General features: G+C 41.2%; 1 protein-coding gene across 8 annotated transcripts in view; it reads left to right on the top strand.

The window, feature by feature from the left end:
• Positions 1–2,274: 2,274 nt before the first annotated feature.
• The window catches only part of LOC148065653 (glutamate receptor 3-like), a 93,285-nt gene continuing 78,059 nt past the window's right edge, over positions 2,275–17,500 (top strand). For 3 of the 8 annotated variants that reach the window (XR_015713336.1, XR_015713337.1, XM_087807936.1), the window contains exons 1-3: positions 2,275–2,525; positions 3,117–3,275; positions 17,004–17,243. Coding sequence is in view for 5 of the 8 variants with exons in the window: in XM_087807936.1 (XP_087664062.1) it covers positions 2,450–2,525; positions 3,117–3,275; positions 17,004–17,243 (475 nt within the window). In the remaining 3 variants the exon portion in view is untranslated. The remainder of the gene's footprint in view (positions 2,526–3,116; positions 3,276–17,003; positions 17,244–17,500) is intronic. The other 5 variants (XR_015713335.1, XM_087807941.1, XM_087807939.1 and 2 more) reach the window with 2 other exon arrangements.

The raw sequence follows: 17,500 nt of genomic DNA, 5'->3' as shown, positions 1-17,500 counted from the left end.
GTTGTCATTAAACATCAACTAGTATCAACTCTGGTGTCATTAAAAATCAACTAGTATCGACTCTGGTGTCATTAAACATCAACTAGTATTGACTCTGGTGTCATTAAACATCAACTAGTATCGACTCTGGTGTCATTAAACATCAACTAGTATCAACTCTGGTGTCATTAAACATCAACTAGCATCGACTCTGGTGTCATTAAACATCAACTAGTATCAACTCTGGTGTCATTAAACATCAACTAGTATCAACTAGTATCAACTCTGGTGTCATTAAACATCAACTAGTATCAACTCTGGTGTCATTAAACATCAACTAGTATCAACTAGTATCAACTCTGGTGTCATTAAACATCAACTAGTATCAACTCTGGTGTCATTAAACATCAACTAGTATCAACTAGTATCAACTCTGGTGTCATTAAACATCAACTAGTATCAACTCTGGTGTCATTAAACATCAACTAGTATCAACTCTGGTGTCATTAAACATCAACTAGTATCAACTAGTATCAACTCTGGTGTCATTAAACATCAACTAGTATCAACTCTGGTGTCATTAAACATCAACTAGGATCAACTCTGGTGTCATTAAACATCAACTAGTATCAACTCTGGTGTCATTAAACATCAACTAGTATCAACTCTGGTGTCATTAAACATCAACTAGTATCAACTCTGGTGTCATTAAACATCAACTAGTATCAACTCTGGTGTCATTAAACATCAACTAGTATCAACTCTGGTGTCATTAAACATCAACTAGTATCAACTCTGGTGTCATTAAACATCAACTAGTATCAACTCTGGTGTCATTAAACATCAACTAGTATCAACTCTGGTGTCATGTAGTGAATGTTCTTCAAGACGCAGTAACTTCTCATCATGAACATGTTTTAAACTCATTACTTTATAAAGTTGCTCTGAAATCTGGACAAACAAGAGGTTACGAGAGTCCATGATGACGTAATAATGGCTTCACTCCTCCTCCAGCTGTCATCACGCTTTGTTTATACAACGAGGTTAAGATCATTTGCGTTGTTTGTGTCTTTCCTTCAGCTGCTGAATAAATATGTGTTTGTTGACAAGGTGTCCCAGCTACCCGGGGCAACAGATGAGGTACCTCCGAGTGGAGGACAAGAGAACTTCAAAATAAATGTACATGGTGTGAAAGAAAAGTACAAACAAATGTACACTTTTGTCAAACAAAACTTCCAATTCGGGAAACAAACTCTAAAAAGATACAAATGTCTGTGAAACGAATAGAAAATGTGGTCAAATTGTACTTTAGTTTGTAAGAAAACCTTCATCTTCAATGTTTTCGTTTCACTTTAACGTGAAAGAAACGTCATGAACTGCATTTGTTTTCACTGAAGGAACAGAGTCTGGTGCAGATGAAGGAGAAGCTGCTGCTGTTGGAGTCAACGTCACAACTTTATAAACACCTCCTCCTCCCTCTCTCTCCTCCCTCTCTCTCTACCTCCTCCTCCCTCTCTCTCTCTCTACCTCCCTCTCTCTCCTCCCTCTCTCTCCTCCCTCTCTCTCTACCTCCTCCTCCCTCTCTCTCCTCCCTCTCTCTCTACCTCCTCCTCCCTCTCTCTCTCCTCCCTCTCTCTCCTCCCTCTCTCTCTACCTCCCTCTCTTTCCTCCCTCTCTTTCTACCTCCTCCTCCCTCTCTCTCCTCCCTCTCTTTCTACCTCCTCCTCCCTCTCTCTCCTCCCTCTCTTTCTACCTCCCCCTCTCTCTCCTCTCTCTCTTTTTACCTCCCCCTCTCTCTCCTCTCTCTCACCCTCTCTCTCCCCTCTCTCTTACTACCTCTTTTTACCTCCCCCTCTCTCTCTCTTTTTACCTCCCCCTCCTCCCTCCTCCCTCTCCCCCTCTCTATCCTCCTCTCTCTCTCTTTTTACCTCCCCCTCTCTCTCCTCCTCTCTCTCTCTCTCTCTACCTCTCTGTCTTTCTCTCCCCCTCCTCCCTCTCCCTCTCTCTCTCCTCCTCTCTCTCTCTCCTCCTCTCTCTCTCTCCTCCCTCTCTTTCTACCTCCCTTTTCCTCTTTAACTCTCTCTCTCTCTCCTATATAACTCTCTCGATCTCGCTAACTCTCTCTCACCCATCCCTCCCTCCTCTCTGACTCTCTCCCTCCCTCTTTCTCTTTCCCATCTCTCTACCATCCCTTTCTCTCTCTCTGCCTCTCTCTCCAGCTTTCTCTCTACCATCCCTCTCTCTCTCTCTCTCACGCTCTCTCTCTGTCCATCATTCGAGTGCAGCTCCAGTGAAGAAGGGATGATCTTTCTCTCCTCCTGGCTCTGAACTGCTGCATGTTTCCAGAGGAGTGAAGCTGCCGCAGGAATCCTCTCCTCCTCTCGGCGTTCATGCTTCCTCCTCCTCCTCCTCCTCCTCCTCCTGCTGCTCCTCTTCCTCGCCAGGAGTTGCTCTCACTTCCCGGGGAAGGATGTGGTCAGTAGCGCTGGTGCTGCTGCTCCTGTGCGGGGAGTCCAGGTCCGGGTTCCCGAACCAGATCAACATCGGTGAGTGTGTGCGTGACCTGCGGTGTCACCTGGGAGTCACCTGGGAGTCACCTGGGAGTCACCTGGGTGTCACCTGGGAGTCACCTGGGAGTCACCTGGGAGTCACCTGGGAGTCACCTGGGTGTCACCTGGGCGTCACCTGGGTGTCACCTGGGAGTCACCTGGGCGTCACCTGGGCGTCACCTGGGTGTCACCTGGGAGTCACCTGGGAGTCACCTGGGAGTCACCTGGGCGTCACCTGGGCGTCACCTGGGCGTCACCTGGGAGTCACCTGGGAGTCACCTGGGAGTCACCTGGGAGTCACCTGGGCGTCACCTGGGAGTCACCTGGGAGTCACCTGGGAGTCACCTGGGAGTCACCTGGGTGTCACCTGGGAGTCACCTGGGTGTCACCTGGGTGTCACCTGGGTGTCACCTGGGAGTCACCTGGGCGTCACCTGGGAGTCACCTGGGAGTCACCTGGGAGTCACCTGGGAGTCACCTGGGTGTCACCTGGGAGTCACCTGGGTGTCACCTGGGTGTCACCTGGGTGTCACCTGGGTGTCACCTGGGCGTCACCTGGGCGTCACCTGGGGTACTCCTCTGTCAACAGGAGGTCTGTTCACTCGCGCCACCGTGCAGGAGCACAGCGCCTTCAGGTTCGCCGTCCAGCTCTTCAACACCAACCAGAACGTGACGGAGAAGCCCTTCAACCTCAACTACAACGTGGACAACCTGGAGTCGTCCAACAGCTTCTCCGTCACACACGCCTGTGAGTGCCCCACAACCTTTGACCCTTGAGCCCGCGGGAGGTCAGAGGTCGGCTAGACATGTTTGTTGATCTTTAGGTCAGTGTGTAGATGAGTGAGGTCGTCCAGGAGAGACTCGGAGTAGAGCGTCTTCATGCTGTCATACTTGAAGCTACATAACTCTTGTGTGAGACCTTGCCTGCAGGAGACCTTGGCTCCTGCGAGGCTTTGATGTCATTTAAAGGAACAGTGTCTTTGTAATATCAGTGTTATTTCCAGACAATGACACTTGAAGAAACATGAGCTTCAGCATCAACGACACTTGAGTCTGATCTTCATGATCCTGAGTGTGACACCATTTGTCGCTGCAGATACCATGACCCTGAACTACTGACTTTATTCTTATAGGAAACTTTTCTCTGTTTGGTCTTTGTGTTAATATAACGACAACTTTATCGACTCTACACACTCACACAGACATGTTAGTGAAGCTGCAGCTGATTGGACCACAACTTACAACATCAACCAATGGGACACTTTCTCTGTCATAAGCTCCGCCTACTGAAATGTGATTGGATCATTACACTTGTCTTGTTAGTGTTGTCTAAGTGATGAGGATGAAGATGATGAAGATGATGATGATGATGATAAACATGATGATGATGATGAAGAGGGTGATGAGATGATGATGAAGATGATGATGATGATGATGATGAATATGATGATGATGAAGAGGGTGATGAAGATGATGATGAAGATGATGATGATGATGATGATGATGATGATGATGAAGAGGGTGATGAAGATGATGATGAAGATGATGATGATGATGATAAACATGATGATGATGATGAAGAGGGTGATGATGATGATGATGATAAACATGATGATGATGAAGATGATGATGATGATGATGATGATGAATATGAAGATGATGATGATGATGATGAAGATGATGATGATGATGATGAAGAGGGTGATAAAGATGAAGATTATGAAGAAGATGATGATGATGAAGATAAAGATGATGATCAAGGTGATGAAGATGAAGATGAAGATGATGATGATGATGATGATGATGATGATGAAGATGATGATGATGATGATGATGATGAAGATGAAGATGAAGATGAAGATGAAGATGAAGATGAAGATGATGATGAAGATGATGATGATGATGATGATGAAGATGATGATGATGATGATGATGATGAAGATGAAGATGAAGATGAAGATGAAGATGAAGATGAAGATGAAGATGAAGATGATGAAGATGATGAAGATGATGAAGATGATGATGATGATGAAGATGAAGATGAAGATGAAGATGAAGATGAAGATGAAGATGAAGATGAAGATAAAAATGATGATGAAGATGATGATGAAGATGATGATGATGATGAAGAGGGTGATGAAGATGATGATGATGATGATGAAGAGGGTGATAAAGATGAAGATTATGATGAAGATGATGAAGATGTTGTGTTTTGTTGTGTAACTTTTGGGTCTTGTTGTGTAACTGATGCTTTGTGTTGTGTTGTATCCTGTAAGGGGTAAGGGTTGTGTTAGTGCTGAGTTGTGATGTGTAAGTGTTGTTTTATTGTATAAGTGTTGTGTAATGTAGTGTTAGTGTGCGTCAGAGTGTTGTGGTTGTTATCAGTGATCAGATGTTTGTGTAGATTAACTTGTTATCTTTGTGTAATTCCAGAGAATCTCTTGTCCTTCAGTCGTCACAGTTTAATGATTTGGTTCAAAAGCCTGCGAGCAAAACTACTGTAGGATCAATGTGTGTTTGTGAGTGTGTGTGTGTACATGTGTGTGAGTGTATGTTTGTGTGAGTGTGTACATGTGTGTGAGTGTGTGTGTGTACATGTGTGTCTGTGTATGTTTGTGTGAGTGTGTACGTTTGTGTGTGTGTGTGTGTGAGTGTGTGTGTGTACGTGTGTGTGTGTGTGAGTGTGTGTGTGTACATGTGTGTGAGTGTGCGTGTGTACGTGTGTGTGTATGTTTGTGTGAGTGTGTACGTTTGTGTGTGTTAATGTGTGTGAGTGTGTGTATGTACGTGTGTTTGTTTGTGTGTGTTTTTTATGTTTGCATGTACGTGTGTGTGTGTGTATGTTTGTGTGAGTGTGTACATATGTTTGTGTAAGAGTGTGTACATGTGTTTACGTATTTGTTTGTGAGTGTGTATGTGTGTGTGTGGGAGTGTGTGTATGTTTGTGTGTGTGTGTATGTGAGTGTGTGAGTGAGTGTGAGTGTGTGTGTGTGTGTGTGTGGGTGTGTGTGTGTGTGTGTGGGTGTGTGTGTGTATGTGTGTGTGTGTGTGTGTGTGTGTGTGTGTGTGTGTGTGTGTGTGTGAGTGTGACATCATCAACTTGACCTCATGAATTCTCAGGAAGCTTGAACAGGAAGTTGATGATGTTAAAACAGGAAGTCATGTGATGATTGACAGTATTTCAGTTCAATGACTTCAATACTTTCATCCCTTCTTGCCTTCCTTCAATCCTTCAATCCTTCCATCTTTCCATCCTTCCATCCTTCCATCCATCCATCCTTCCATCCTTCCATCCTTCTATCCATCCATCCTTCCATCCTTCCATCCTTCCATCCTTCCATCCTTCTATCCATCCATCCTTCCATCCTTCCATCCATCCTTCCATCCACCCTTCCATCCATCCATCCATCCATCCTTCCATCCTTCCATCCTCCCATCCTCCCATCCTTCCATCTTTCCATCCATCCTTCCATCCTTCCATCCTTCCATCCTTCCATCCTTCCATCCTCCCATCCTTCCATCTTTCCATCCTTCCATCCATCCTTCCATCCTTCCATCCATCCATCCTTCCATCCTTCTATCCATCCATCCTTCCATCCTTCCATCCTTCCATCCTTCTATCCATCCATCCTTCCATCCTTCCATCCATCCTTCCATCCTTCCATCCATCCTTCTATCCATCCATCCTTCCATCCTTCCATCCATCCTTCTATCCTTCCATCCTTCCATCCTTCCATCCTTCTATCCATCCATCCTTCCATCCTTCCATCCATCCTTCTATCCTTCCATCCTTCCATCCTCCCATCCTTCCATCTTTCCATCCTTCCATCCATCCTTCCATCCTTCCATCCATCCATCCTTCCATCCTTCCATCCTTCTATCCATCCATCCTTCCATCCTTCCATCCTTCCATCCTTCCATCCTTCTATCCATCCATCCTTCCATCCTTCCATCCATCCTTCCATCCTTCCATCCATCCTTCTATCCATCCATCCTTCCATCCTTCCATCCATCCTTCTATCCTTCCATCCTTCCATCCTTCCATCCTTCCATCCTTCCATCCTTCCATCCTTCCATCCTTCCATCCTTCCATCCTTCCATCCTTCCATCCTTCCATCCATCCTTCTATCCATCCATCCTTCCATCCTTCCATCCATCCTTCTATCCTTCCATCCTTCCATCCTTCTATCCATCCATCCTTCCATCCTTCCATCCATCCTTCCATCCATCCTTCCATCCATCCATCCATCCATCCATCCATCCATCCATCCATCCATCCATCCATCCATCCATCCATCCATCCATCCTTCCATCCATCCATCCATCCATCCATCCATCCATCCATCCATCCATCCTTCTATCCATCCATCCTTCCATCCTTCCATCCATCCTTCCATCCATCCTTCCATCCATCCATCCATCCATCCATCCATCCATCCATCCATCCATCCATCCATCCATCCATCCATCCATCCATCCATCCATCCATCCATCCTTCCATCCATCCATCCATCCATCCATCCATCCATCCATCCATCCATCCATCCATCCATCCATCCATCCATCCTTCCATCCATCCATCCATCCATCCATCCATCCATCCATCCATCCATCCTTCCATCCATCCATCCTTCCATCCTACTCACCACATGCTGCTACTTCTCTTCCTTAATTCCTCCTTTTGTGACTTTGTTTCCTTTTATTAAATATTTTATTTTAGATTTACATTTGTTTCTTCCTTCGTTACATATATGTGTGTATAGTGTATATATGTGTACATATATGTGAGTACAGTGTATATACATATAGATGTATATGTGTGTATATGTGTACATATATCTGTGCAAATGTGTATATTTATAGATGTATATGTGTGTACGTGTGTATATATAGATGTATACGTGTGTATGTATATATGTGTGTATATATAGATGTATATGTGTGTACATGTATATATATAAAGTACACACGTGAGGTCGATGTCAGCAGTTTGTGTTGCAGCAGCACAAACACAATAAAAGTGTAATTACATAAACGCAGCTTCTTGAATGTGTGTGTGTTACTGCAGCGTCTACACTAACTCGTCCAGGAAGTGATGCCAGGACACGCTTTCCCACAATGCATCTGTCATCACCTGCTGTTCAGTGAACCGTCGTTAAAGACCAGGAAGTCATTGATCCTCCGATGTTTGATTGACGAGTGACGGGTGATGCATGACCACATGTAGACCACATGTAGATCAAATGTAGACCACATGTAGATCAAATGTAGATCAAATGTAGACCACATGTAGACCACATGTAGACCACATGTAGATCAAATGTAGACCACATGTAGATCAAATGTAGATCACATGTAGACCACATGTAGACCACATGTAGACCACATGTAGACCACATGTAGATCACATGTAGATCAAATGTAGATCACATGTAGACCACATGTAGACCACATGTAGACCACATGTAGACCACATGTAGACCAAATGTAGACCACATGTAGATCAAATGTAGACCACATGTAGATCAAATGTAGACCACATGTAGATCACATGTAGATCAAATGTAGATCACATGTAGACCACATGTAGACCACATGTAGACCACATGTAGACCACATGTAGACCACATGTAGATCACATGTAGATCAAATGTAGATCACATGTAGACCACATGTAGACCACATGTAGACCACATGTAGACCACATGTAGATCAAATGTAGATCACATGTAGACCACATGTAGACCACATGTAGATCACATGTAGATAAAATGTAGATCAAATGTAGACCACATGTAGATCACATGTAGATCAAATGTAGATCACATGTAGACCACATGTAGACCACATGTAGACCACATGTAGACCACATGTAGATCACATGTAGATCAAATGTAGATCACATGTAGACCACATGTAGACCACATGTAGACCACATGTAGACCACATGTAGATCAAATGTAGACCACATGTAGATGACATGTAGACCACATGTAGACCACATGTAGATGACATGTAGACCACATGTAGATGACATGTAGACCACATGTAGACCACATGTAGATGACATGTAGACCACATGTTCTCTTCAAGCATCTTCAAAATATTCTCATCTGACGCCAGAGAAGTTTTGACCTTTTCTTTGGTTCGCTGAGGTCGTTCCTCAAAGGTCATGACGTTCGTGCGACGACAGAACGAGTCTCTGGAGGAGACGTCGTCGCTAAAGCTGCCAGATGTTTGAAGTGAGTCGAGTCAGAGTGATCACATGACCACAGGATCACATGACCACATGATCACATGACCACAGGATCAAATGACCACATGATCACATGACCACAAGATCACATGAACACATGACCACATGATCACAGGATCACATGACCCCAGGATCATAGGATCATAGGATCACATGATCACAAGATCACATGATCACATGACCACAAGATCACAGGATCATAGGATCACATGATCACATGATCACATGACCCCAGGATCACATGAACACATGAACACATGAACACATGATCACTAGATCACATGACCCCAGGATCATAGGATCACATGATCACAAGATCACATGACCCCAGGATCACATGAACACATGAACACATGACCACATGATCACAGGATCACATGACCCCAGGATCATAGGATCACATGATCACATGATGTGAACAAGAAGAAACTTCACCAGAACAAACATGTTGTTAGAAAAGGTCTTCACATGATGAGACGTTGATCACGTGTTTAACGATGCGTTCAAAACTAAATGTTTTCTCAAAACATAAAAACAACCTGTGATGTCGAGAGACTGTTGTTTGAGTAGAAGCGGTTTTCTGCTCACACACGGTTTTCTGCTCACACACGGTTTTCTGCTCACACACGGTTTTCTGCTCACACACGGTTTTCTGCTCACACACGGTTTTCTGCTCACACACGGTTTTCTGCTCACACACGGTTTTCTGCTCACACACGGTTTTCTGCTCACACACGGTTTTCTGCTCACACACGATTTTCTGCTCACACACCGTTTTCTGCTCACACACGGTTTTCTGCTCACACACGGTTTTCTGCTCACACACCGTTTTCTGCTCACACACGGTTTTCTGCTCACACACCGTTTTCTGCTCACACACGGTTTTCTGCTCACACACGGTTTTCTGCTCACACACGGTTTTCTGCTCACACACGGTTTTCTGCTCACACACCGTTTTCTGCTCACACACGGTTTTCTGCTCACACACCGTTTTCTGCTCACACACGGTTTTCTGCTCACACACCGTTTTCTGCTCACACACCGTTTTCTGCTCACACACCGTTTTCTGCTCACACACCGTTTTCTGCTAACACACGGTTTTCTGCTAACACACGGTTTTCTGCTAACACACGGTTTTCTGCTAACACACGGTTTTCTGCTAACACACGGTTTTCTGCTAACACACGGTTTTCTGCTAACACACGGTTTTCTGCTCACACAGCCGACGGCTGCGTCTGATGTAGGTTTTTCTTCTGCTGGTGTGGAGGACGTGGGATGTTCTCACATGAAGCTCATCCAGCGTGGAGCTACACACACACACACACACACACACACACACACACACACACACACACACACACACACACACACACACATGGCTGTGACCAGTGTCCCATGTGACCCATTAAAGCTGGGACTTTATTGACTGTTGATCCAGGCAAACATACAACAAACATAAAACATATGTATTCAGTATAACGTATTATTTAATATCACATACTTTTATATTATTGTTACTCTGATGGTAAATAAAAACATGATGAAGTTATTTTAATGTATATTTTCGATCTACTCTGACATAAAAATGTCACTTCCTTCTTTTATTGTGAAGCCCCGATCCCTTTTTCTGTCATTTCCTCTTCCTTTTTTTTAATTTTTTTTTTTAGAATCCCTTATTCTTCCTCTTCCTTCTTCACCTTCCTTTTCTGTTTCCTCTTCCCCTTCCTTTTGCTTCTTCCCCTTCCCCTTCCTTTTCCTTTTCTTTTTCCTCTTCCTTCTTCCCCTTCCTTTTGCTTCTTCCCCTTCCCCTTCCTTTTCCTTTTCTTTTTCCTCTTCCTTCTTCCCCTTCCTTTTGCTTCTTCCTCTTCCTTCTTCCTTCTTCCCCTTCCTTTTCCTCTTCCTTCTTCCTCTTCCTTCTTCCTTCTTCCCCTTCCTTTTCCTCTTCCTTTTCCTTTTCCTCTTCATTCTTCCTTCTTCCTCTTCCTTTTCCTTTTCCTTCTTCCTCTTCTTCCCTTTCCTTTTACTCTTCTGGTGTTGTGATAGTGTATTAACAAGTATATATGTGTAGTATTGTCCAGTACTTGACTCTGGTGTTGTGATAGTGTAGTAACAAGTATATATGTGTAGTATTGTCCAGTACTTGACTCTGGTGTTGTGATAGTGTAGTAACAAGTATATATGTGTAGTATTGTCCAGTACTTGACTCTGGTGTTGTGATAGTGTAGTAACAAGTATATATGTGTAGTATTGTCCAGTACTTGACTCTGGTGTTGTGATAGTGTAGTAACAAGTATATATGTGTAGTATTGTCCAGTACTTGACTCTGGTGTTGTGATAGTGTAATAACAAGTATATATGTGTAGTATTGTCCAGTACTTGACTCTGGTGTTGTGATAGTGTAGTAACAAGTATATATGTGTAGTATTGTCCAGTACTTGACTCTGGTGTTGTGATAGTGTAGTAACAAGTATATATGTGTAGTATTGTCCAGTACTTGACTCTGGTGTTGTGATAGTGTAGTAACAAGTATATATGTGTAGTATTGTCCAGTACTTGACTCTGGTGTTGTGATAGTGTAATAACAAGTATATATGAGTAGTATTGTCCAGTACTTGACTCTGGTGTTGTGATAGTGTAGTAACAAGTATATATGTGTAGTATTGTCCAGTACTTGACTCTGGTGTTGTGATAGTGTAGTAACAAGTATATATGTGTAGTATTGTCCAGTACTTGACTCTGGTGTTGTGATAGTGTAGTAACAAGTATATATGTGTAGTATTGTCCAGTACTTGACTCTGGTGTTGTGATAGTGTAGTAACAAGTATATATGTGTAGTATTGTCCAGTACTTCACTCTGGTGTTGTGATAGTGTAGTAACAAGTATATATGTGTAGTATTGTCCAGTACTTGACTCTGGTGTTGTGATAGTGTAGTAACAAGTATATATGTGTAGTATTGTCCAGTACTTGACTCTGGTGTTGTGATAGTGTAGTAACAAGTATATATGTGTAGTATTGTCCAGTACTTGACTCTGGTGTTGTGATAGTGTAGTAACAAGTATATATGTGTAGTATTGTCCAGTACTTGACTCTGGTGTTGTGATAGTGTAGTAACAAGTATATATGTGTAGTATTGTCCAGTACTTGACTCTGGTGTTGTGATAGTGTAATAACAAGTATATATGAGTAGTATTGTCCAGTACTTGACTCTGGTGTTGTGATAGTGTAGTAACAAGTATATATATGTGTAGTATTGTCCAGTAGTTGACTCTGGTGTTGTGATAGTGTAGTAACAAGTATATATGTGTAGTATTGTCCTGTACTTGACTCTGGTGTTGTGATAGTGTAGTAACAAGTATATATGTGTAGTATTGTCCAGTACTTGACTCTGGTGTTGTGATAGTGTAGTAACAAGTATATATGTGTAGTATTGTCCAGTACTTGACTCTGGTGTTGTGATAGTGTAGTAACAAGTATATATGTGTAGTATTGTCCAGTACTTGACTCTGGTGTTGTGATAGTGTAGTAACAAGTATATATGTGTAGTATTGTCCAGTACTTGACTCTGGTGTTGTGATAGTGTAGTAACAAGTATATATGAGTAGTATTGTCCAGTACTTGACTCTGGTGTTGTGATAGTGTAGTAACAAGTATATATGTGTAGTATTGTCCAGTACTTGACTCTGGTGTTGTGATAGTGTAGTAACAAGTATATATGTGTAGTATTGTCCAGTACTTGACTCTGGTGTTGTGATAGTGTAATAACAAGTATACATGTGTAGTATTGTCCAGTACTTGACTCTAGTGTTGTGATAGTGTAGTAACAAGTATATATGTGTAGTATTGTCCAGTACTTGACTCTGGTGTTGTGATAGTGTAGTAACAAGTATATATGTGTAGTATTGTCCAGTACTTGACTCTGGTGTTGTGATAGTGTAGTAACAAGTATATATGTGTAGTATTGTCCAGTACTTGACTCTGGTGTTGTGATAGTGTAATAACAAGTATATATGAGTAGTATTGTCCAGTACTTGACTCTGGTGTTGTGATAGTGTAGTAACAAGTATATATGTGTAGTATTGTCCAGTACTTGACTCTGGTGTTGTGATAGTGTAGTAACAAGTATATATGTGTAGTATTGTCTACTACTTGACTCTGGTGTTGTGATAGTGTAATAACAAGTATATATGAGTAGTATTGTCCAGTACTTGACTCTGGTGTTGTGATAGTGTAGTAACAAGTATATATATGTGTAGTATTGTCCAGTACTTGACTCTGGTGTTGTGATAGTGTAGTAACAAGTATATATATGTGTAGTATTGTCCTGTACTTGACTCTGGTGTTGTGATAGTGTAGTAACAAGTATATATGTGTAGTATTGTCCAGTACTTGACTCTGGTGTTGTGATAGTGTAGTAACAAGTATATATGTGTAGTATTGTCCAGTACTTGACTCTGGTGTTGTGATAGTGTAGTAACAAGTATATATGTGTAGTATTGTCCAGTACTTGACTCTGGTGTTGTGATAGTGTAGTAACAAGTATATATGTGTAGTATTGTCCAGTACTTGACTCTGGTGTTGTGATAGTGTAGTAACAAGTATATATGAGTAGTATTGTCCAGTACTTGACTCTGGTGTTGTGATAGTGTAGTAACAAGTATATATGTGTAGTATTGTCCAGTACTTGACTCTGGTGTTGTGATAGTGTAGTAACAAGTATATATGTGTAGTATTGTCCAGTACTTGACTCTGGTGTTGTGATAGTGTAATAACAAGTATACATGTGTAGTATTGTCCAGTACGTGACTCTAGTGTTGTGATAGTGTAGTAACAAGTATATATGTGTAGTATTGTCCAGTACTTGACTCTGGTGTTGTGATAGTGTAGTAACAAGTATATATGTGTAGTATTGTCCAGTACTTGACTCTGGTGTTGTGATAGTGTAGTAACAAGTATATATGAGTAGTATTGTCCAGTACTTGACTCTGGTGTTGTGATAGTGTAGTAACAAGTATATATGTGTAGTATTGTCCAGTACTTGACTCTGGTGTTGTGATAGTGTAGTAACAAGTATATATGTGTAGTATTGTCCAGTACTTGACTCTGGTGTTGTGATAGTGTAATAACAAGTATATATGTGTAGTATTGTCCAGTACTTGACTCTGGTGTTGTGATAGTGTAGTAACAAGTATATATGAGTAGTATTGTCCAGTACTTGACTCTGGTGTTGTGATAGTGTAGTAACAAGTATATATGTGTAGTATTGTCCAGTACTTGACTCTGGTGTTGTGATAGTGTAGTAACAAGTATATATGTGTAGTATTGTCCAGTACTTGACTCTGGTGTTGTGATAGTGTAATAACAAGTATACATGTGTAGTATTGTCCAGTACTTGACTCTAGTGTTGTGATAGTGTAGTAACAAGTATATATGTGTAGTATTGTCCAGTACTTGACTCTGGTGTTGTGATAGTGTAGTAACAAGTATATATGTGTAGTATTGTCCAGTACTTGACTCTGGTGTTGTGATAGTGTAGTAACAAGTATATATGTGTAGTATTGTCCAGTACTTGACTCTGGTGTTGTGATAGTGTAATAACAAGTATATATGAGTAGTATTGTCCAGTACTTGACTCTGGTGTTGTGATAGTGTAGTAACAAGTATATATGTGTAGTATTGTCCAGTACTTGACTCTGGTGTTGTGATAGTGTAGTAACAAGTATATATGTGTAGTATTGTCCAGTACTTGACTCTGGTGTTGTGATAGTGTAATAACAAGTATATATGAGTAGTATTGTCCAGTACTTGACTCTGGTGTTGTGATAGTGTAGTAACAAGTATATATATGTGTAGTATTGTCCAGTACTTGACTCTGGTGTTGTGATAGTGTAGTAACAAGTATATATGTGTAGTATTGTCCTGTACTTGACTCTGGTGTTGTGATAGTGTAGTAACAAGTATATATGTGTAGTATTGTCCAGTACTTGACTCTGGTGTTGTGATAGTGTAGTAACAAGTATATATGTGTAGTATTGTCCAGTACTTGACTCTGGTGTTGTGATAGTGTAGTAACAAGTATATATGTGTAGTATTGTCCAGTACTTGACTCTGGTGTTGTGATAGTGTAGTAACAAGTATATATGTGTAGTATTGTCCAGTACTTGACTCTGGTGTTGTGATAGTGTAGTAACAAGTATATATGAGTAGTATTGTCCAGTACTTGACTCTGGTGTTGTGATAGTGTAGTAACAAGTATATATGTGTAGTATTGTCCAGTACTTGACTCTGGTGTTGTGATAGTGTAGTAACAAGTATATATGTGTAGTATTGTCCAGTACTTGACTCTGGTGTTGTGATAGTGTAATAACAAGTATACATGTGTAGTATTGTCCAGTACTTGACTCTAGTGTTGTGATAGTGTAGTAACAAGTATATATGTGTAGTATTGTCCAGTACTTGACTCTGGTGTTGTGATAGTGTAGTAACAAGTATATATGTGTAGTATTGTCCAGTACTTGACTCTGGTGTTGTGATAGTGTAGTAACAAGTATATATGTGTAGTATTGTCCAGTACTTGACTCTGGTGTTGTGATAGTGTAATAACAAGTATATATGAGTAGTATTGTCCAGTACTTGACTCTGGTGTTGTGATAGTGTAGTAACAAGTATATATGTGTAGTATTGTCCAGTACTTGACTCTGGTGTTGTGATAGTGTAGTAACAAGTATATATGTGTAGTATTGTCCAGTACTTGACTCTGGTGTTGTGATAGTGTAATAACAAGTATATATGAGTAGTATTGTCCAGTACTTGACTCTGGTGTTGTGATAGTGTAGTAACAAGTATATATATGTGTAGTATTGTCCAGTACTTGACTCTGGTGTTGTGATAGTGTAGTAACAAGTATATATGTGTAGTATTGTCCTGTACTTGACTCTGGTGTTGTGATAGTGTAGTAACAAGTATATATGTGTAGTATTGTCCAGTACTTGACTCTGGTGTTGTGATAGTGTAGTAACAAGTATATATGTGTAGTATTGTCCAGTACTTGACTCTGGTGTTGTGATAGTGTAGTAACAAGTATATATGTGTAGTATTGTCCAGTACTTGACTCTGGTGTTGTGATAGTGTAGTAACAAGTATATATGTGTAGTATTGTCCAGTACTTGACTCTGGTGTTGTGATAGTGTAGTAACAAGTATATATGTGTAGTATTGTCCAGTACTTGACTCTGGTGTTGTGATAGTGTAGTAACAAGTATATATGTGTAGTATTGTCCAGTACTTGACTCTGGTGTTGTGATAGTGTAGTAACAAGTATATATGTGTAGTATTGTCCAGTACTTGACTCTGGTGTTGTGATAGTGTAGTAACAAGTATATATGTGTAGTATTGTCCAGTACTTGACTCTGGTGTTGTGATACTGTAGTAACAAGTATATATGTTTAGTATTATCCAGTACTTGACTCTGGTGTTGTGATAGTGTAGTAACAAGTATATATGTGTAGTATTGTCCAGTACTTGACTCTGGTGTTGTGATACTGTAGTAACAAGTATATATGTTTAGTATTATCCAGTACTTGACTCTGGTGTTGTGATAGTGTAGTAACAAGTATATATGTGTAGTATTGTCCAGTACTTGACTCTGGTGTTGTGATAGTGTAGTAACAAGTATATATGTGTAGTATTGTCCAGTACTTGACTCTGGTGTTGTGATACTGTAGTAACAAGTATATATGTTTAGTATTATCCAGTACTTGACTCTGGTGTTGTGATACTGTAGTAACAAGTATATATGTTTAGTATTGTCCAGTACTTGACTCTGGTGTTGTGATAGTGTAGTAACAAGTATATATGTGTAGTATTGTCCAGTACTTGACTCTGGTGTTGTAGTATTTACAGACCACATGACTCTTGAAGTCGTAACTGTTTTCATTTGTTTTCAAACCAAAATATGTCCAAACATCAGCTTTAAAAGCTGCTGGACTCACTGTATCCTCTCGTCCTCAGTCATCATTCTTCCTTTAGCTGTGGAGGATGTAATGACTGCTGCCATCTAGAGGCCGGAAGTTTAATTGCAACACACATGAATATTTTCATGTTGATGTAGAACAATAGTTAGTATTGTTGAATATAGATCAACTCTGAGGGTCAATACTTTCTCTCCTTCTAAAGTCTTGAAAACTGAAGCGTTCGACTCCTGACTCTTGTTTCTCCTCCAGTCTGCTCTCAGTTCTCCAGAGGAGTCTACGCCATCTTCGGCTTCTACGACAGGAAGTCCATGAACACGCTGACCTCGTTCTGTGGAGCTCTGCACACGTCCTTCATCACTCCAAGCTTCCCCATCGACGCCGACGTGCAGTTCGTCATCCAGATGAGGCCGAGTCTACGAGGAGCTGTGCTCAGTCTGCTGGACCATTACAAGTGGGAGAAGTTCGTCTACCTCTACGACACCGACCGAGGTGAGACTGATGATCTCATGATCACTCTTTTATATCATCACTCTTTCATATGATCACTCTTTTAGGATCACTCTTTCATACATCACTCTTTTATGATCACTCTTTCATACGTTCACTCTTTCATACATCACTCTTTCATACGTTCACTCTTTTATATCATCACTCTTTCATATGATCACTCCTTCATACGATCAATCCTTCATACGATCACTCTTTTATGATCACTCTTTCATACGTTCACTCTTTCATGCGATCAC

This window comes from Callionymus lyra, chromosome 14, assembly GCF_982586985.1.
Source record: "Callionymus lyra chromosome 14, fCalLyr1.hap1.1, whole genome shotgun sequence".
NCBI lineage: Eukaryota > Metazoa > Chordata > Actinopteri > Syngnathiformes > Callionymidae > Callionymus > Callionymus lyra.
Note: the sequence above shows the minus strand (reverse complement) of the source record. Positions and strands in the feature narration are given on the sequence as shown.